Source organism: Phoenix dactylifera, chromosome 3, assembly GCF_009389715.1.
Source record: "Phoenix dactylifera cultivar Barhee BC4 chromosome 3, palm_55x_up_171113_PBpolish2nd_filt_p, whole genome shotgun sequence".
Classification (NCBI taxonomy): Eukaryota; Viridiplantae; Streptophyta; class Magnoliopsida; order Arecales; family Arecaceae; genus Phoenix; species Phoenix dactylifera.
Window position 1 is genome coordinate 12,888,100 of NC_052394.1, and position 22,306 is coordinate 12,910,405.

A 22,306-nucleotide genomic window follows, 5' to 3' on the forward strand; every position below is an offset into this window, starting at 1 on the left:
CCTACTAAGTCCATGACTACTTATCTTTCTTCTAGTCTAACTCGAATAAATTTCTAATGTAATTTCCTGAAATTTCAAGTAGAAAACTGAAAGCCATCTTCTACATCCTTCCAAAAGTTCCAACCACAACTAAACCTAAAACCCTATTTTCACCATGGCCTCCAAGCCACACAATCCTACATCCACACACCCGCACACATAACAAGAATCAATTTGATTTGTTTTTCCTTCATATGAGATCCTTCTTGTCCGAATTAAAGAGAATACCAAAAATACGGAGAAAAAGGGAGGGTTCTATATTTTCACCATGTGAACTTCCATAAGATCCACCAAAGGAAATGAGTTAGATTGACATGAAATAGGCTAGATCAGACATGCTCAGAACTATCCTCTGGAACAAAGGTATTCACTACCTTTTCCACCACCGCAAAAATCTTGGAGAATTATTGCTGTGTGTTAACTGCGACTTGGAGAAGGAAGTAGCATGAGTTCAAGCGGAGGAGACCTTCAGCATCATGAATTAATAAATAAGAGGAGATGGGGATCCAACACAACCTAAATTTTGCATTGCAGCCTTCCAGGCATTTAGAGCCACCGAAAGTTCTAAAACCTAAATCAATTTCTTTTTGATGAAAAAACCTAAATCAATTTCACTGTAGACGCCAAAAATTGATTCAACATTTCGAGCACAGAATCAGAGTACAAACTTTGGGATTTCATCAAGAACATATGATCGAATGAATCAACAAGGACTTGCTTTCTGAAATGGGAAGTTCTCTTGCGCATGGTACATAGTTTCCAAAACATGCAGATTCCAACAAGTAATAACAATCCAGTTGCTGCAACCTTTTACTTGCAAGCAATCAGAAGTGAGTTGTGAGGCACGATTAGGGCCATCATTCAGCATGCCAATGATCAGAAAAAGAAAACAACCAACAAGCATGTAACTCTTCCGCATACTGCAGCAGCAAATAGAGCTCATAAAATAGTAGTTCCGCTTTGCAGTGCAAAGTTCAAGATCTCGCACAGAAACTTATTGAGCTTTTACCGATGTCTATAAGGAGAGACTCAAAACACCAGAGGCAATGTCTATACAGAAACACTCTTCAAAGCCAGAAATAACTCTATTGTATAACAAAACAGTAGATAAACTCACTTGGGTGCACAGCTTCATTCGTCTACCTCTGCCTTGATTTCTCTTACCAGGTCGTCCTTGTAGTCTTCAAAGGTACCTGGGTATTTCGTCACAGTGCCTTCTTCCACGATCCATATCTCGCTCTTCTCTTCATCCTCACAGACGCGAGATATCAGCCGTGAGTCGTGGCTCACCAAGACAACCCCACCAGTGAACTGCTCCAGTGCTTCAGCCAAAGCATCGATACTCTGCATATCTAGATGATTTGTGGGCTCATCCAGCAATAGAATATGAGGCTTGGACATAGAAATCGAAGTAAAGACGACTCGGGCCTTCTGACCACCAGAGAGTTTGGCAATAGGGGTAAGGTGATTGTGGCTCGGCAGTCCAAACTTGCCAAGCTTCGCACGAACGGCCTCTTGCTTGCTGAATCCTTCCTGGTCCGGATGAAGACGGAGGAGATACCGAACTGGGTTCTCTTCCATTGTCAAGAGATCCACAAAATGTTGGGAATACCTCCCAATCCTCAGTTTTTGGCTCCTGCGCACCTCGCCCTCGGTGGGCACCAAGTCTCCTGCAAGCAAATTCAAGAGTGTCGACTTCCCGGCTCCATTAGGACCCACAATGGCAACCCTCGTTCCCATGTCGATGCCGACGTCAACATTCGAAAGCCTGAAATCCTCCCTGTTGGGGTAACTGAAGCTCACCTCGATGAGCTGCAAGAGGGGAGGTGTGAGCTCGGTAGGCTCAGGGAAGCTGAACTGAACAGTGTAGTCCTTCCACTTCTGGGGGACGTCCTGCGGCAGGTCATCGTCATCATCTACCTTACCCTTCCCCTTGCTCTTTGAAGCTTCCTTGGAAGCAACAAACTTGGCTCGCTCCTTGACCTTGTCCTGCTGCGCCTTGCTTCCGCTCCTCTGCGCCGCCTTCCTCTGCTTGTCGTATGTCTCAAACTTCTTGTTCACCTCCTTGCGCTTCTGCTCGTAGCCGCTCTCGAAGTCATCGAAGTTCCCACGGTAGATATGAAGCTTCATCTCATGAAGGTGGATGATTTCACTGCAGACACTGTTAAGGAAGTCGCGGTCATGGGAGACCACCACGAGCGTCTTCTTCCACCGGCACAGGTACTCCTCGAGCCAAAGCACCGCCCTGAGATCAAGGTGGTTGGTCGGCTCGTCGAGCAACAACAAGGTCGGCTGCATGAAGAGGGCTCGAGCCAAAGAGATCCTCATCCTCCATCCTCCGCTGAACGACCGGGTGGGGCGAACCTGCATCTCCTTGGTGAACCCCAGACCTGCCAATATCTTGGACGCCTGAGCCTCAGCAGCATCAGAGCCCAAAAGCTGCAATCTTTCGTACAATTCTGCAAGCCGCTCGCCATCGTCATCGTCCTCATCCCCTTCTGTCCTCTCAGACAGGGTGGCCACCTCCTCGCGGAGCCTGACGAGCTCTTCGTTGGCAGAGACCACGGCCTCGAGGGCAGTCCGGTCATCACCGACCACCTCCTGCTCGACGAGAAGCACATCGATGTTCCGGGGGACGGGGATCTTCCGCCATGCGAGAAGCTTCAGGAGGGTGGACTTGCCCTTGCCGTTGGGACCGACAAGGCCGTAGCGCTTGCCGTGGGAGATCTTCAAGGAGGCGTTCTTGAGCAGCTCCTTGCCCGCGGCCGACACCGTGAAGTTTTCGATCGAAACATCCCGAACGTTGGCATCGGCGGCGGCGTCCTGGCCGTCGGTATCGAGAGCGGAGGCGCGGGTGCCGATGACCACGTTGAACACGTCTTTGTCATCCTTGAGGGCCTCCTTACGGGCGTGCTCGGCGTTGGCCGCAGCGATCTGCTCCTTCTTCCCCCGCTTCTTGACCTCCTTGTCGGAAAGCGTGGCGGCGGTGAGCTCGGTAACGGCGGAACGTGTCTTGGCCTTTGGGATCTCATCGGCGTCGGCGAGATCGGATTCATCGACGTCATCATCGTCTGTGGGGGGCAAATCGAGCTCATCCATGTAGGAGTTGCGGTTGGGTTTCGGCTTGGATTTCTTGGAGACGGCGGCGGAGGAGGAGGGCTTGGGCTTGTCCATGCTGGCGAGCATGGCGGAGACCGAGAGCTTCTCCTTCTTGCCGCCGGCGGCGGAGGACTTCGAGGGCTTCGAAGAGGGGGCAGCAGAGGAGCGGTCGTCGGAGGCCGGCTTCCTCCCCATGGCGGCGGTCGGGGCGGCGGCGGTGGTATTAGGTCGGCGATAAGAGAAGCAATAGGGAGAGAGAGAAGCAAGAGGAAAGGTGAGGAGGTATCACCCATTGGCTTTGCGACAGATATTCTTTATAAAAAGAAAGGATGGAAGGCGGTTCGACGTTTCGGTCCGAACAAAGGCTGGACCCGGTTCGACAGGATTAGGTTTATTAACTTGGGCAAATAGATCGATACAAAGGTGAAAACCTGTCAAGGAATAAAAATAGTGAAAAAATAACAAGGAAGCAGAGTAAGATTCGTTCAAAACACTGTAAATTTTGTATAGTTGGACAATTTAAATGTCCATGACAAGCTTAATAGTCTGCAAAGATCAAAACTTGATAAATATAATATATGTGAATCTAAAAGCTCAGGAAATTAACTGTTTTGTTTATTCATATCAGAAGTAAAATTAAATATGATTTTTAAAAAAATCAAATATGTCTAAAAATGATTTATTGAAAGGCTGGTCAATTTATTAACAACAAATGCGTTGAATTATGCTTGTTTTAAATAAAGATTGATGCAAATTAAGTAGTAAGAAAACCTACTGGCTTGTTAAAAAAATGTCATATTAACCCTAAGATGTAACAATCATGTATGGAATAATTTGTAACAATAAATATTAACAATACGAAAAGTACAAGAGAGCACTATGAAAAGAAGCATGAATTATTAAAAAAAAAAAGAGGGTAACATAAAAATCTAAGCGGACGAGAAAGAATCAAGGAGTTCATGTAAATATCCACTCGGTCACAATTTCTATTTAATTAAGGACTCTAACCCATGCACTCTCTACATGGCACTCTCCATCACACCCATCCAATTCACAATGCTGGAAAAGGATGGCCACTAAGCTTAACCGAGCACCCAAATCATACTTAACATTATACTCGGACATTATGTAGTGAGAGTCATCAAAATTTATTTGATGAACTATGGCCTAACAATGAATAGACCTTATGAAACAGTGCTTGAGACCGATAAAACCCTAGTTGGAGGTGAGCAAATCTTTTTTGATAATGAGGTGAGGGAATTCTGGGCAGGCAACCCTGCTTAATTAAGTTGCAGGCTTTTGTTTTGTCTAGCATTGCTCCACATAACTCATTAAACATCAAAGAACAGTCTTGCAACAATAACCACTTCAACACTACCAACGATTCCTCTTGAACAAACAAACAAAATGAATATGCTAGGATCCGTTTGCTTCTGCTTTTGATTTCAAGAACTCAACAAAAAAATGATCTAGGACCAACCAGCATGCATGATGATACACTTCTGATTTTAAAAATAGTTGTAAATTCTTTAGAACTTTTGGAAGGAAAAATGTATTGCTTTCAAAAAGAGCTAAAATGAAAACAAACTATGAATGCTATCTTCAATATCAATCTCCATGTAACCATTGCACTTCAATTTAAAAAAAAAATAAAATCAATCTCTATGTGGTATTTCACCAATTTGTTGAGAAACAAAAACACAAAAATAATAACAATGCTTAAAAAGTCCATACAGCGCATGTACATGTGGGAGCAAATACTATGCAAATGACATCCAAATACCAATGCCACACCAAAATAGCACATTGGAGCACACAAAGAATAATAGAAAAATATTTCTTATAAATAATGAACGGAAAGAGAGCTTGTTGGCTTTTAAGATGATTTCTGGAAAACAAATGGCTCCACCTGGCTGAAGAATGATCTCGGCAAAATGAGATTAAACTGCTAAGTTATGGACCTTATGGTACATGAAATGATACCTCCCTCACCACCGATCCCGTAAACAATGATTGCATTGTGTAATATTTCCCTCATTTAGAACAAATTCTACACATAAACAAATCGATACTTGTAGGCGTAGAGATTGAAAACAAATCCCAGAATCACTGAACATTCAGGAAGGATATCTTCCCAAAGTATTCCACAATATATAGTCCCCAGAGGAAGCCTGTTAATGTCAAAAGGTTATGGTAAGAAACTAGCAGAGAATAGTCGAAGAAAAATCTATACACATATTTAAGATCAGAATTTTTTTAGCTGCATGTAATGATTCTTAAGCACAATCTTTTGTCACTTCCAACATTGTTAAATTGTAGAAAAGACCAAGTTCAAGTAAACACCACATTATAACTACCTCAAGAACCTTGTACGATCAACAAAAACAAGCCTATGAAACCTTGTTATTGTCAGATCATGCAAGAAGAGCAGTAGAAAGAGGGGTAGGAAATAAAAAACTTGATTTTTTTCTCACACATCAGCAAAGAATGCAAAGATTTTTTTTTAATAATTATAGTTAATATTGAGCTTAAAGTTTTTAAAACCCCTTCATAACCATTAACTAAAACAAGCTGCTAACCTACCATCGCCCATTCAACCTGCTCGTCTTTTAGGCATAAAAGGGATAAAGAGATACTCGTGAGTCTGCAAGGTGGATTAAAGACCCTATTCCCATCTTAATGGCTATGTATTTTATAATTTTTTCCTTACAGACTTAGTTAATGGGTAATGCAATATATTATTTATGGCTGTCAGGTTGGCTGTTCTAAATCTCGAAATGCAATCTTAGACATAGAAGAACTGTTGGGAACTTATTTATAAACCGAGTCCATTGAACTTAGCATCCTAAACAATTAACGACCTCCATCAACTATTTACAGAACTTATATTTTGACTGGAGTTTAATGGAAAATCTAAGGCACAGTATTGATTACTTAAGGGGCCGAGGAAGTGATGATTGCATCTTGGGACTTCTAGAAGGATAGAATTATATAATGAGCATGAAGGGCTTAGAACCAGCAAAATTGTTCCTTAATAACATAACGGAAGCGGAACCTTGAAAGCCAAATACAATTAGATTATTAGAACTTACAATATCAATCTAGGGATGGAGGTGTTATAGACATGAAAAAGGAAAAAATAATAATAACCTACCTGCATAGAGAACTCTACTGGTGCTTTAAAGCTGGATAAATGCTTGCCTGCACATCACAGAAATTTCTCGGACGAGAGAAATTGCAAATTCAAGTCCTGCAATTACAGTAAGAGCAGAACGAAATCACAGGGATCATGAACATGTCTGCATTGCATCCCCCAGGACAAGGTAACAAAACTAAGAAGGCAAACCAGATCCATAGGAATATAGTACCCCTTCCTCTATATTATTAACAGTATATATATTAAAATATTGATGATCACAGTTAAGAAACAAAAGGCAGGCTTGAGTAGTTGAAATCAATAACATGATATAAAGTCATGGTAAGTTCCAGAAGATCTGGTGCAGGAATAACCATTCCACAGAAATCAGTGAAACAAACAGTTGAAGTACAATCCAGATGCTGTTGCAAAGGAAAATGTTCTCTTTTAATTCTATGACGGTGTCAAGTCAGTAGTTAACATGCTTGTCAAGATTGACCTCAAAAGAATTTTGAGTAATGACAGTAACTATAGGATAATATCACTTTTCAATGATTCACATAAAATCAACCTATGGAGCTAAAAGTTTAACCAATATGCTGCACTTGCTCAGACATCTAATTCCAGACCTATGCAGCAGGATACTAGGCCTGCAGAATGGATCTAACATTATTTTTTTTAAAAAAAGAATAAACAGATAACGCAAGTAACTCATTCTCATGGATAAATGTCGTCCATGTATAATGTTTTGGAGACGAAGAATTACAAAATTTTCTTTTGTGGAGGGGTAAAATAAATTCCAGGAGTGATAAGTAGATGAAATGTTCTGCACTGAAAAACGGATTCTTTGGACTGACATAAATCTCAACCAGGTTCCCTGCCTGCTGGTGGTTGGACCAATAAGATCCATAAATTACTGCTCATAAAGTCAAGAACCAGGTCAGCATCATCCTTCGGTGGTCCAAAGAACCCACAAGACATGCAACTTAATCCAACTAAGGATTCGAAAGAGTACTTGGCAAATGATTGAACAAAGAGTTGGTCTTTCAATTTTTCAAATGAATCATACATTAATTTGTTCCCAAATGCCAATACTATTCTTGCAAAAATTCTTATTCAACAAGAATGCAATTGAAACCATTAATTTTTTATCCCCTGGTACCGAACAATGGAAAGCTCAAGTAGTATCAAACAACTTTAAAAGGCAGACTTCTAGGAGTTAATTTGAGCCACTCCAATGTGGCATAGATTTTTTGGAAGGATGTCCTTAAGTGTGAAGACAGTTTATTATGTGGGCTCTCAGTCAAGTAAGGAAATGGGAAAACAATTAGATTCTGGACTGATTTATGGACTGGTAAAAACTCTTTAGCCTCTCTTTTCCCTTGCCAATATGAAGCCTGCACTGCCAAGTGCACTACTAGATGACTTCCATTTTATTACCAATTCGCAAGTTGATGGCAACCTATCTTCCAACAAGGAATAGATGAGGATATTGTCACCGATTATGCTATAACTTCTTTTGCTCCTATCACATTCCAATCCAATCCCTGAGCCTGAGAAATCGGGATCTTTCAGAGTAAGCTCATACTACTCATTCCTCAGCTCTCATGAAATCAAAGATGCCTCTGCCAGTCACCCTTGGAAAGCTTTTACACCACCGTAAGCCAAGTTCTTCAGCTGGCTTGCCATCAAGAAGAAGATCTTGACCGAGGATAACTTAAGAAAGAGAAACTGGCCCTCAACTAACAACTGGACTCTATGCTCTTCCACGATGGAGACACCTTTCCTGTTGTTATATTGCCCCTTCCCCAAGCGGATCTGGCAACACTATTGAAACTTTCTATCCTAAGCACACCCAAACAATATAATATTCCTTTGGACAGATTGGAGGAACAAGAGAGTCAAATCTTGCATTCGACCTGCATGGGACGCACTGGTTATCATCATTTGGTCTCTCTGGCATGAGTGAAATAATAGGATATTCAATCAAAAATCATCAACGTTGGATGCAGTGATTGCCAAGATCCAACACACGCATTATGAACAGGCAAACATGGATAGAGGGAGGAAAGCTGGTCCTTCACATTATTCTTGACTCTATAGAGCACAAAGTAGCTTGCTTCGTCTTTTACTTTGCCTTCAAATCCTCCTCCTTTGAACCTTCTCCATTCCTCCTCACTCTCTAATCTTTTGTACTTTTCTTGTACTGCAATCTGTTTTCATTAACTCGACGAATTGGGGTGGCTTTTGCCTTCCTCTCATTCAAAAACACAAAAAAAAAACCTCGAGTTCAATTTTGTTCGAATTGTGTCCATATCCGTGGGGAGTTACTGAAACATCAGACCATCTGCTTCCCAATAGCCAACTTAATGATGATGCACAGTTTGTCGTTTTAAGTTTGCTCCTCTCTAAGATAAATGATGCACAGTTTGTCGTTTTAAGTTTGCTCCTCTCTAAGATAAAAGCATATTGATGTGACTCTCAACAGATCTTATAATCAACGTCCTGGTTTTTAGTGTTCGGCAAATGGTATAATTGAAAAGCTGGACTTTGAAAGGATCATAGAAAACAGGATTACATCATATAAAAAATTTCAAATCTTGCTTAACTATTGTAAACTATGGAATATCTGGATTCTGGGCATGATGTTCATGAACCAAACATTTTCTGATGTTGTTTCAGAAAAAGAGGAAGTTATTACAACTTGTTTTCATCTGTGCAGGTCCTATGTGCATTCAAGGAAGGCATGGGTAATGGGAAATTAGCTGAAGAAGTTATATAAGGCGAGATTCAGGTGGGTGCCATTGTGCTTTCTTTGTTTGAGTTGTGAAGAGTCCTAGACCATTTTCTCCTCTCTTACTCTTATTCTTGTTGGCTTTGGAAAGTTGTCCTTCTTAGGGCCTGTTTGGATAATCCTGTGCAATCCAACAGGATTCACAAGAAAATTGGCCAGGCCAAGCCCATATTCACAGTATTCAAAGGAATTTTCTCAGATTAGGTCGGCCCGAATCTGATAGAAAGAAAAAAAATGACCTCACTGGGTTTTTTTTTCTTCTGTCCTACAAGAATGGACTGGAAGAGGTGCAGTTTACATGGGCTGGATCAAGCCTCGTATTTCATAATACTAGACATAATCTATACACATAGTTTAGAAGATATGTGCTGGATGGGCTAGACCCAATTTCTGCAGGATTTTCAGCCCAACCCTGCAAAAATATCCAAACAGACCCTTAGGTGTGCTATGTGCCCCTTCCCACCTTTCTCTTTAGAGATGACTGGGGAAAAAAAGCTTGAGAAGCTAAAAATCTTGGACAAAGATGTCATCCAAGGACGAGGATCAGTTTGGTTCTTTGTGTGTTCTTTGAGAAGGAACTATAAACTGCTTCCTCTGATATTCTTAATCTTGCCAGTTTTGGAAAGTCATTAATTGAGGTGTGGTATGTACAACCGTCTTTAGAGGTAACTTGACAGAAAAATTTGTAAAGCTAGAAACCTTGGTCAAAAGGGAGAATCAGATCCTAATAGTGGCAAGTTTCACTATCCACGCTTTGATATGTCACATGAGAGACAAAAGATATGCGGGGATTTTCAAAGAAAAGTGGCTGCGAGAAGTGAATAAATTCAAAATCATACAAGATGAAGTGGCTAATGTGAAGGGAGAAAAGAATCATTTTGAAGCTACAGCTTGATAATGAACTAGACATTTCAATTCTGCAAACTGCTTCTCCATGAGCTGTCACAGGTACCTGGAAAAGTGACTGATAGGCTTCCGAATGGTGGTTATTATCAAATATCAGACATACTGTACACATCTGACTGACTCATTCACTGAGAAGGAGCATTCAATTCAACTTTGGATAAGTCTTGTCTACCACATTTTAGATTGCTATTTTGTTATTTCGGTTTCTGTTGTATTTGGGCAAGCTGGGACATGTGATAGTCAATTGGGATAGGAGCTAAAGTCTTATGCACTCCTTTCAGAAAACGTATTATTGAAGCTGATGCGTATTGGAACTGATGCAGTTTTTCAGTAAACTCTATTAATAGCCTACTTTGTTATATTTAGACTATGCTGTTAAATAGCTAATCTTGGAAGTTGTTTTTGTTTAATGCTATGTCATTTTCAAGGTGTCTATATAAACCTGTACTCTTGGAAGTGTAAAGGGCAGAACATTAAGAATCAATCAAACAGGTTGTTGATTGAAGTTTCTCCTGGCAATTCTCTGTTTTTCCATTGTTTTCTAACAATTGGTATCAGAGCAGCTTCGATCTGTGAAGGGCGTTATGGCTGCTCCTAGTTCATCTACCACAGTTCCTATATTTGGTGGTGAGAATTATGATTATTGGAGTATCAAGATGAAGACTCTCTTCCTGTCACTTGATCTTTGGGATGTTATTGAAAGTGGGGTTTCTGCTCCAGCAGAAGGCACTTCAGAATCAACCCAAAACAAGATTGACAAGCAAAGAGATGCTAAAGCCTTGTTTACTCTGCAGCAAGCTGTGAGTGAAGCAATCTTTCCGAGATTGATGAGAGCAACAACTTCAAAGCAGGCCTGGGAGATTCTGCAGCAGGAGTTTCAAGGAAATACTAGAGTTAAGACAATCAAGCTTCAAGGTCTGAGAAGAGAACTTGAAAATCTCAAAATGAAGGAATATGAGAATGCAAAAGACTATTGCACCAGACTCATTGAGGTTGTAAATCAGATGCATGCCTACGGAGAAGAGGTATCTGATGTGAGAATTGTTCAGAAGATCTTGATTAGCTTGACAGAAAAATATAATCATGTTGTTGCTGCAATTGAAGAATCCAGGGATCTTTCAACCTTAACCGTCACTGAGTTGATGGGATCATTACAAGCTCACGAACAAAGAATTGACAGAAGGAGTGAAGTCTCTCTAGAAAATGCATTCCAGCTGAAAGTTAATCTGAAAAACCAGAAACAAAAAGATTTCAAGAAGAAGTCCAAAAGCACACCAAAAGGAGGAGAATGTTCTCAGAAAAAGGGAACTTCAAAAGGAGAATTTCCACCTTGTGGTGTCTGCAAGAAGACCAATCATTTGGAAAAGGACTGTTTTCATTGTGAAAAGCCTCAGTGCACATACTGCAAGAAGTTTGGCCATGTAGAGAAGGACTGTCGGTTCAAAAACAAGAACCAACAGGCCAATTATACAGAAGACAAGGAGGAGCACTTGTTCTTTGCATATCAAGCCACTGTTGAACAGAAGAGTAAAGAATGGTTTCTAGATAGTGGGTGTAGCACCCATATGACTCTAGATGAAGGTATGTTCTCAGAAATTGATAAGTCTGTCAATGTTAAGGTCAAATTGGGGAATGGTGAATTGGTGGAAGCAAAAGGAAAAGGCACAATCACTATGGAAACCAAGAAAGGAACCAGATTCATCAAGGATGTTCTATTTGTTCCAAGTCTCGATCAAAGTCTTCTAAGTGTTGGTCAAATGATGCAGAATGGGTACTCTCTATACTTTAAAGGGGAGTCATGCACTATTTATGATCTGAAGAACAATAATCAAGAAGTGGCTGAAGTGAAAATGGGAAATTGCAGAAATTTTCCTGGCACTTCCCAAAAGCTATGATGGCTAAATTTGATGATACAACTCTTTGGCATCAAAGGTTTGGACATTACAACCTTAATGCACTGAGATTGTTGAATCAAAAGGACGTGATAAGAGACTTACCTCTCTTAGACCAGAATATGTCAGTATGTGTAGGGTGTATGCTAGGAAAACAACATAGACAGTCTTTTCCTACAGAAAAAGCTTGGAGGGCAAAAAAAGCTTTGGAGCTTGTTCATACTGATGTGTGTGGCCCAATGAGAACACCTTCTCAAAGCCAAAACAGGTATTTCATCTTGTTTATAGATGATTACTCAAGGATGACATGGGTTTATTTTTTCAAAGAAAAATCTGAAGTTTTTGGGATTTTCAAGAAGTACAAGCTGCTGGTTGAGAATCAAAGTGGCTGCAAGATCAAGACTTTGAGAAGTGATAGAGGTACTGAGTTTAACTCAAGAAAGTTTGATAAATTCTGTGAAGAAGAGGGGATGGAACATCAATTGACAGTAGCTTACACTCCACAGCAAAATGGAGTTTCTGAGCGAAAAAATAGGACAGTGATGGAGATGGCCAGATCAATGTTGTTGGAGAAAGGCCTTCCAAAAATGTTTTGGGCAGAGGCTGTTAATACAGCAATCTATTTGCTCAATAGATGTCCAACAAAAGCTGTTCCTAATCAAACTCCTATTGAGGCTTGGAGTGGCCAAAAGCCTACTGCAAGTCATCTGAAGGTTTTTGGCTGCAATTGCTATATTCATGTTCCTTCACAGAAAAGACACAAGCTTGAAGAAAAATCTGATAAAGGAGTTTTTCTTGGATATAGCACTCAATCCAAGGGGTATAGACTCTATAACTTAGAGTCAAAACAGCTTGTTACAAGTAGAGATGTCGAGTTTGATGAACAAGCCACTTGGAATTGGGATGAAGAAAAAATGTCCAATCAAACTGTCCTTATACCAGAAAGAAGAGGATCTCAGCTTGCTATTTCTGAGATTCAAAATGAAGGAAATGAAGGGCATGGAAATCTGCTAATGACTCCAACTTCATCACATGGATCAGAAGGCAGTTTGGATGAAACTTCTTCACCAGAATTTCCACCTAGAAGGCTAAGGTCTTTAAGTGAGATTTATGAATGTTGCAATTACTCCTCTGTAGAACCTGAGAATTTTGCAGCAGCTGTAAAAGAAAAAATCTGGGCAGATGCAATGGAGGAGGAGATCAGAATGATAGAAAAAAATGATACATGGAAGCTGGTCTCATTTCCTGACAGCAAAGAAGTTATTGGAGTTAAATGGATTTTCAAAAGAAAACTTAACTCTGATGGTTCCTTAAAAAAATGCAAAGCAAGGCTTGTTGCTAAAGGTTGTTCACAACAGCAAGGGATTGATTACAACGAGACTTTTGCACCAGTTGCTCGGTTAGATACAATCCGATCACTTGTTGCACTTGCAGCTCAGAAAAGTTGGAAGATTTTTCAACTTGATGTCAAGTCAGCATTTCTCAATGGTGTTCTAGAAGAAGAAGTCTATGATGATCAACCAGAGGGCTTTATAAGAGAAGAAGGGAAAGTTCTTCGATTGAAAAAGGCTCTATATGGGCTCAAACAAGCACCTCGAGCCTGGTATGAAAAAATAGATGGCTATTTCAGTGATCAAGGCTTCAGTAGGAGCATGAGTGAACCTACACTTTATGTGAAATTCAAGGGTAAAGCTTTGCTTATAGTTTCATTGTATGTTGATGATCTGATCTTCACTGGAAATAATCCAGAAATGATTGAAGAGTTCAAGCAAGATATGATGAAAACCTTCGAAATGAGTGACTTGGGGTTAATGCATTACTTTCTTGGAATGGAGATTTGTCAAGAAGGAGGAATCTTCATATCACAGAGAAAGTATGCAGAAGACTTGTTGAAAAAATTTAAAATGCTAGGATGCAAAACAGTGGCAACACCTTTAGTTGCAAATCAAAAGCTTGAAAAGGAAGATGGGGTTAAAAAAGCTGATGCTGCAGCTTACAGGAGTTTGGTTGGCAGCTTGCTATACTTAACTGCCACTCGACCTGACATTATGTATGCTTCTAGTTTGTTGTCCAGGTTTATGCAAAGTCCAAGCCAAGTTCATTTTGGTGTTGCTAAAAGAGTTCTTAGATATGTGCAGGGTACTATGGATTTTGGCATATGGTTCAAGTTATGTTCCCACTCAAAATTAACTGGCTTTACTGACAGTGATTGGGCTGGCTCAGTTGATGACATGAGAAGCACTTCAGGGTATTATTTTAACTTGGGATCAGGAATGTTTTCTTGGGGATCAAAGAAGCAGGCCACTGTTGCTCAGTCAACTGCAAAGGCTGAGTATGTTGCTGCTGCTGGAGCTGTAAATCAAGCTATTTGGCTGAACAGAATTCTTGAAGACATGGGAGAAAAACAGCAAGGTCCAGTGGAGATTTATTGTGATAATAAATCTGCCATTGCTATGGCTAAGAATCCGGTTCATCATAGTCGAACTAAACACATTGCAATCAAGTACCATTTCTTAAGAGAAGTTGAAGCAAAAGGAGAAATTAAACTCAAATTCTGCAGCTCTGAAGAACAAGTTGCAGACATTTTCACAAAAGCTCTTCCTAGAGACAAGTTTCAGTTCCTAAGAAAGATGCTTGGAGTTTCAGAAAAATACATCAAGGAGGAGTATTGAAGCTGATGTGTATTGGAACTGATGCAGTTTTTCAGTAAACTCTATTAATAGCCTACTTTGTTATATTTAGACTATGCTGTTAAATAGCTAATCTTGGAAGTTGTTTTTGTTTAATGCTATGTCATTTTCAAGGTGTCTATATAAACCTGTACTCTTGGAAGTGTAAAGGGCAGAACATTAAGAATCAATCAAACAGGTTGTTGATTGAAGTTTCTCCAGGCAATTCTCTGTTTTTCCATTGTTTTCTAACACATACATAAGAATAATCTCTGGAACGAAGATGAGAGATCAGTATAGGCATGATTTATGGACAAAAAACAATCATGTCAATATAAAACCATGTGCAAAGAAAAAGCGACCATACAAAGGCATAAATATAAAAGCAGCAAATGAGGACAACCAGAAAGTTACAAAACAAAAAGAAAATAACTAAACAAAGGCACATCAACAGGTTGAGATAAACCAAAATATGCACATAGCAGCTCAATGCTCAGCATGCTCAGTTTGTGTTCTTTTATAGTTTGGGAATAGAATAATTAAGGGAACTCATATTCTCAAACTTCTCCCAGTATCAGTCTTATCTCAGCAGATATGGACGAAACTATCGCAAGGTCACATCACACTCTTTCCAATCTAATGCCCTTTGAATTGTGGAACATATAAAAACAGAATATATAAAATTAATACCTAATTATAATTTTAGGGATAGTTTAAAAGATAAAAACCACAAGATGCATCATGAATAGGTTTTCAAATGAACAAACATAATTCCTTTAAAGAAAATCCATGACATGTCAAATATGATATAAGCTTAGGACTAACTTGCCAGAGACTTGCAGATTTGGAACAATTAACATTCCTGACAGCAAACCACCAACAACTTTAAAAGAGACCTGCATAATATGTATTAATACTCAAGAGAAAACTAAGCAAGAACCTCCTTTAAATACCAAAATTGAATATTAAAATTTCAAGTACACAAAATAAAAGTGCAGTCATGAAGAGATATAATCAATATTTAATATCAAAATAACTCATGTATTTAACATGTTTGAAGTATACATTACACATGCAACATTAAATAGAACAAGTAATTGGTGGCTTGACTATCAACAAAAAAGTGGCATTTCTTAGCTGTTTCAACATAAATATGAAAGTGATTTATTTACAAATATTGGTTCTATGTAAAGATTCTATATTTATTTTTCTTTTCGAGAGACAAATTCTATATTAATTAACAGCATAATTTCTCTAGATATTAAATGCTTAAGGTGGTCGCATGTAAAATTATTTTCCTATTGTCAATATTTCTCTATATGTTGTCAGCACCTCTAGTGCATATTAAAATGCTAGTTTCTTAGAGAGAGAGAGAGCATAAATTTTCGATAACTACATGAAGTAGTCGAATAGATCAATAAAGCACAAAAAATTTCATTGATCATAGGATCGCCATTGTCAAAATTGCTAGATCCATGGGACAAATCTTCGATGCGATCAAATGTCTCTAAACAATGTGGATCTCATTCTTAGATTATGATCAAAGACCATAAGATCTAGAACCATCGTGGGCCGAACTGGGCCAAGCTTGGGTCTGTTTATTGCAGGTCCAACTTGGCCCAGTTCAGCCTTGTTGGGCCCTATTTGGGCCGTACCCATTGTGGGTCCAACTTGGGCTCAGTTTAGCCGTATGGGGCCCTGTTGGACCGTGTCCAATAGTATTTTTTGTTTTGTTTAGCTCTAAAATTAATAAAAAAATTAATTATATTTTAATGATATGTAAACAGATGAACCTGATCCGTCTACCTGAAGTAGAATTTAAGCGAGAAGAAGTAACCTAATACTTCAAAGTGTAATTTTTCAAATTTTTGGTAAAATTAATAATTAGTTAATTAAATTTCGATATTTATTTTGTACTTAGTAAAATGGGTCAAGCACGTTAAATACCATTTGAAAATTTTGGTATATACTATGAAATATGTAAAATTTCACTGGGCAAGTTATCTATTTTGTATGTATGTATTTCCAGCATGGTTATGTTCTGGCCCCGCCAATGGAGATTATTCGTTGGCCCTGTCGACTTGTATCTGTGAGAAACTAGTTTCGACACCGTTGCCACCGGTGATTAAAATAGTGTTTTTGGACACTATTGCCACCGGTGATTAGAATAGTGGTTTTTGGACACTATTGTCACCGGTGGTTAACAATAGTGGTTTTTGATACTTTGTACGACCCATGCCACTAGGTTACGCGGTCGTAACCTATTAATATTGGGAGTCTGATATCAGAGTTTTTGTGAAAATGATAATAAGTTTCGAGAAAAAAAAAGCTTATTTATGACTCAATTGTCAGTCATTATTTTGTGTTTTGATTAAATATCTGGTATGCTTTGATCCCACTTTGGGGTATTATGTTGCTTACTGAGCTAGTGTAGCTCATTATCCTATTTTGTCTATTTTTCAGATCCAGAGGCTTGATCACACAAGATTGGGGAGTGCGATAAATTTTGGAAGATTTTGCTCAAACTGAAATTTTGTTTAGACTGGTTAAAACATTTGAATTATGTTGACATATGCTACTTTGAAATTTTGTAAATTGTTTTGAATATATTAATGTTTAAATCAATTTTTAAGCATTTGTAATTGCTTTGATATGATCAGCTGCCTTGCACGCTTGTACGGTCCGCCGTGCAGGCGTGCGGCGTCTGTCGCGCTTCGGACTCGGGGCGTGACATACCAATAATGTATCAACATATGTATCAGTATAGGTTCGGTACCAAGAGTGCAAAACCTAGATAGGATACTGACATCTTTAACATGAAGACTAAGAGACAGCCTACAACCTCACATCATTACACCACTGTATCCATCAAAGGAGTCATATTCTAAACAAGCATAAAAAATAAAGAGAATCTTACCTTGAAGAAACATCGAGCATTCTTACACAAAGCCTAACCGCAATTTTAGCAATGTCACTTGGACTTATGAGTTCGAGGGAAAAATAACATGTTGAGAAGTATCAACTAGTCGACATGTGTCAGGCTCGGCAATACACACTAGACACGGGGATTTTTTTTCACATAATTAGCACAAGTCTAATTCTTCCAACCAGGAATCCCATGCGGCAATCCTACAAGTCCAAAGAGAAGAAGGATGAAGGAGGACAGAACCGAGTTTAGAGTTGAGGTTGGTGGCTGGTCAGATGATGGAGCTGGTCGGTGAGGTTTAGGCTATCCTCATTGGAGATCAGATTGGTAGCTGGTCTGGTGTCGAGGCTAGCCAACAGAGCTTTAGGCAGTCCTCTTCAAGGTCAAGGTCATTGGCTTGTCAAAATTAGGGTTGCCCGACAATTCTTCGAGTAGTCCTCTTTCAAGGCCAAGGTTGGTGGCTAGTCCAGCGTTGGGGCTGGAGCTGAAACCAAAAACAAGGGACAATGAAGGATAGAGATCAGGAGGAGAAAGATAGAGAAGTAGGGTAGGGGAAGCATTTCACACTTAACATTGGGAAATGGAAAGGAGTGGGGGGCTGGGAGAGAGGGAGCTGGTTGGGTAGAGTATTAGGTAAGGCTAGGTCAAACTCTTATTCGATTTTAAGTCTAGACTTACTAGCAACTCACAAATTTCACATGAAATATTGCTTAAGCTGATGTGGAGCTTTTGAAGGACCCTATTTCAAATATGGACGCTCCACATTAGCTATGTAAATATTTTCTTGCGAAAGTTCCGTATCATTATGAACTATTCTAGTTGTAGATATTTTAGGAAAGAGACTCAGCTGCTTAAAAAAGAATCCAACTAACCATTAATTAATACATCTAGTGACGAGATCCAATTTCTTGTAGAACACTCCAACTATTTAATAGAATTTCATTTGAAATTGCTAGGGAGAGGGTGCTCTTACTTTATTCTAGCGAGGGCAAAGTTGTTTTGAAAGATATACAAATCTTTTCCATCTTCCACAAGCATTTAATGACCAAGATTCTCATGTCTAAAAAATCTTTCCTTCTTTCCAAAGTAATCTTTCCCTCTTTCTCAGACATTCTCATAGCTTGTCCTTTCATATCATAGATTCTTTCCTAAATAAATCATCATGCATGCTACGAAACATTCAGGCCATTATTTCATGTTAGCTATAATTTTTTATATTCAATGATAGGATATAAATAATTTGGGTAGCATATAAAGTTCCTTTTCTAGAATTTCATTAGCTTCTAACTTATATTATTTGATGGGAACATGAGGGCAAGGTTCAAGCATCAATATGAAATGAGGAAAAAAAATGGAAGACAAGCTCAAGATAGTGCAGGAATCAAATATTTAAAGAAGAAGCATTTTTGTAATAATAAGTTTGAATTGCAAATATCTTGTATAGAAACAATTTGAAGGACAAACAATGAAATAGTAAACGAACATTAGAAAGAGAAATGAATTTTTAAAAATTTGTCGAAGTGAATCTCGTAATGTACATGTAATTTTTTTCTTTTATAATTACATGTAAATTATGCAACAAATAAGAACTAGACCCAGAAGAAACATAATGCATATACAGATTCCCAACTTTTTGTATAACTATAGTAGTCACTTCAGAAAGAAGAATAATTACATAACTTACAAGTATATAAATAATACTTTCTCTTTTTCTGGAGAATAGATGAGGTTCATAGACAGCATGGAGCTAAACAACAAGGGTGCTCCTACTTAATGCCCCTAAACCGTTTTAATCTTAACAAAGAATACTCCCGAGTACATGGTTATACATATGTTAGCTAGCACGTTCACTTGGGTGACCTCATTGTTATCAATCGTTATGCATCATATTCCAATTATTGTTAAATAAATCATCCATACCTCCCCATTATTCCATCTATCCTGACTAGATGATAGACATGCTTCAATGATGGTTAATTCATTAATGTAAAAAACAACAAACTGGTAAGCTCTTTAACCAATTTGCAAAAAGCATGTGTTACAATGAAGGCATTGGTTAGTACTAATGACGCCAATAACTTCTCTGCTACTAAACATATGGCCATTTGAGAGTTGAAGGCTTAAACATATGGCCATTTGAGAGTTGAAGGCTATTAACCACCAAAAACATCAATTGTTCTGGGAAAGAAATAGCATGTTTTTAGTTTACATGGTTTTCTCTCATTTATAAGAATTCTACCAGCATGCAATGTACGTGTCATCAAACACTCAGATTGTATACAAAATGCTTCATTCAAAATATGATAGCTAGCACCAAAGCCTTTAATAGATACCAAGTATATAATTGACCCCAAGTAACTTCTACACCGCTCCTTCTCAATAATTGAAAGTTGTCCCCCAATTTAAGCAGTATCTAAGAAACAAGATCTATCATATGTGCAATAGTGCTAGCATATGGTGAGAATTAATATCTTTATTTCATATTGCAATAAAAAAATCCTTATCACCTAGAATAACATATCCTTACACATTTCAAAAAGAACATTAGAGCATGGATATGATTCTCACCAAATAACAATTGAGACCTGTAATAACAACACAGTAGAAAATTGCAAAACTAGAAGTAACATAAAAGATTCCTTGTAATATGTTTATAGGTGGACAATTTGAAACTAGCTCATACCTACTGAGCCAACAGTTATATAAGCCATATTTATAATCATCCTTTTCTTGTCTTTTCAAAATCAGGAATCTCTCACTAGAATTGGTGACATTCCAAATGCCAAAGAGTGCCAACCTTTTTAATTACATTTTTACCAAAAAAATTGATGGAAAAAAAAGATATGTGCACTCTTTTTTCTTAAATTGATGCACTCTTCTTATGCCTATCTCTTAAAGTAAAGCATGTATGGTGAGAGAGAAATGAAGAATATAACTTGTAGGGTATTTTATTTATTTACAACAATATAACCATGAGTCCTAAATCATTGCAAACTGATGTACTATCATCACAACAATATAACCATGAGTCCTATATCACCAGCAAGGATCCACCTAACAGGGGACCATACATTTTGCTAAGCATGCTGCATAAGCATCCAAGTAATGCAAAGTTTGCTGCATATGCAGCCCAGCTGCACAGAGGAACTGCATATAGGGAATGCAATACGGTCAAGAGATCGCACCCACAAAAGGAGTCACTTGCACCAATAATTAAGATACCGGTGATCGTTTATCTAAAATTGAAATTCCTGAATACTCTCCAAGTTGGCCAACAAATTCATCACTCTCAAACAATTGGATTGTCCAAGAAATTTCAATAAGTCATATGATACGTAAATTATTCACAGATTTTTCTTAGCACAATTATAAAATATTCAAGAACAATAGTTGATGATGCTTTTTCTTTTTTTAATTGTTGAGGTTCTACTCTAGCTGTTATTTGTTGTAGTTACTACTTTGCTTTATTGCATGAAACTATATCGACATACCAACAAATTATATATTTTTGTTTTTTAAAATTTTAAAATTTAATTTTCTCACCTTTTACAAACACTAGAATACTACATATCTTAGGCAAGCTCCACCAAGAAAAAATTAATTTTCAACATCCAACTGCGACCAACTAATTATGCCTCAAACGAGGTTGAGTGGGCTTTGAGCCTCCATCAACATTGCTGAAGACCCACTTTAGATTTCTAGTTTTCAAAGTGTGATAAGATGAATTTACCCAAAGTGAAGACTCATATATTCCAACAGTGGAACTCCAGTGACTACATTTTCCTCTTTTTCTTCCATTCCTTTCTTCCTTTTCTCTCTGTGTGCGTCCCCGATCAGCTTATTGGGTAGACAGATAAAATGACCAGTTTTTTCCCTTTTCAAAGTGGTACAAGAACTAGGTTTGATAACTACATATAAAATACAGAATATTTGAAATACCACGATTTATTTACAAACGACAAGTGATTGTTTCTCCAGTAGAGAGTGATCAAGGAAATTCGACATTCTATGCATGCACCAAGTAGTATATGAACACAAATCCGACGATAAAAATCCAATCTTTGCAAGAGAACAATTATTTGGTAGTTAGTAATCACTATACCTACATGTTTTTTCCTGCAGCATTTCCCATTTTACCTCCTGTCTCCTAGTAATATAGCCCTCTAGCTCCATAGTTCATAACATGAAGAAACTCCAGCAGTCTTGTGACATACATAAGCACGTTAAACTCATCACTCAAAACCCTAACAAAATCAATGAGAGGATCCTGCACGCCCCACGACTGACCTTTTCTTGCTCTCAACGAAAGCGGAAGCCGACCCGGCATCCGTCGGCAGAAAAGGTTGCACGGATTACCCAAGATTCAACGCGGCGGAGCTCTCATTCTCTTTTTAACAAGCCAATCGCCACGTCTCTCCACCACCGGAAATCTCCTGGTAAAAAGGAATAAAATCTGGTCTGGATTTCAGCAAAGAGGTAAGAATCTAAAGAAATAGACGATTTGGATTTGGGGATACCTGGAGAAGAAGACAGCATCTTTGTGATTGAGGATCCAGAGCGCTCGGATGCTGCAGCTGGACATCGTTCTGTTTTCTTCATTGCGTAGATGCCGAGAGAGAGAGAGAGAGAGAGAGAGAGAGAGAGGTCCGTCGTAGAGGCATAAAAACAGGGAGCTCATAAGCTCGTGCGGAACGAACCCGAGAGATGGCTCAGAAGGACAGAAGCAATAGTGATGATAATAAATGGATATGGTATCAATTTTCAAAATATTCAGTCCATCGTTTGCTCTTTTTTTTATGTACCCCTTTATTTATTTATTTATTATATGTTTATTTATTCAATCGT

General features: G+C 38.7%; 1 protein-coding gene across 7 annotated transcripts; it reads right to left on the minus strand.

The window, feature by feature from the left end:
* Positions 1 to 700: 700 nt before the first annotated feature.
* Positions 701 to 22,164, minus strand: LOC103723003 (ABC transporter F family member 4-like). 7 transcript variants are annotated; one of them, XM_026799930.2, is made up of 6 exons: positions 21,979 to 22,164; positions 21,749 to 21,894; positions 21,564 to 21,663; positions 15,361 to 15,431; positions 6,293 to 6,388; positions 701 to 5,309 (listed from the first exon to the last, which is right to left on the minus strand). In XM_026799930.2, exon 6 carries the CDS (start codon positions 3,331 to 3,333, stop codon positions 1,171 to 1,173), a length of 2,163 nt encoding a protein of 720 aa, XP_026655731.1. In that variant the 5' UTR covers positions 3,334 to 5,309; positions 6,293 to 6,388; positions 15,361 to 15,431; positions 21,564 to 21,663; positions 21,749 to 21,894; positions 21,979 to 22,164; the 3' UTR covers positions 701 to 1,170. The 7 variants fall into 7 exon arrangements, with proteins under 7 accessions (XP_026655731.1, XP_038980580.1, XP_038980576.1 ...); XM_039124652.1 differs by having other exon boundaries at positions 701 to 3,569; positions 21,568 to 21,663; positions 21,749 to 21,914; XM_039124648.1 differs by having other exon boundaries at positions 21,568 to 21,663; positions 21,749 to 21,914.
* Between the last annotated feature and the right edge of the window lie 142 nt (positions 22,165 to 22,306).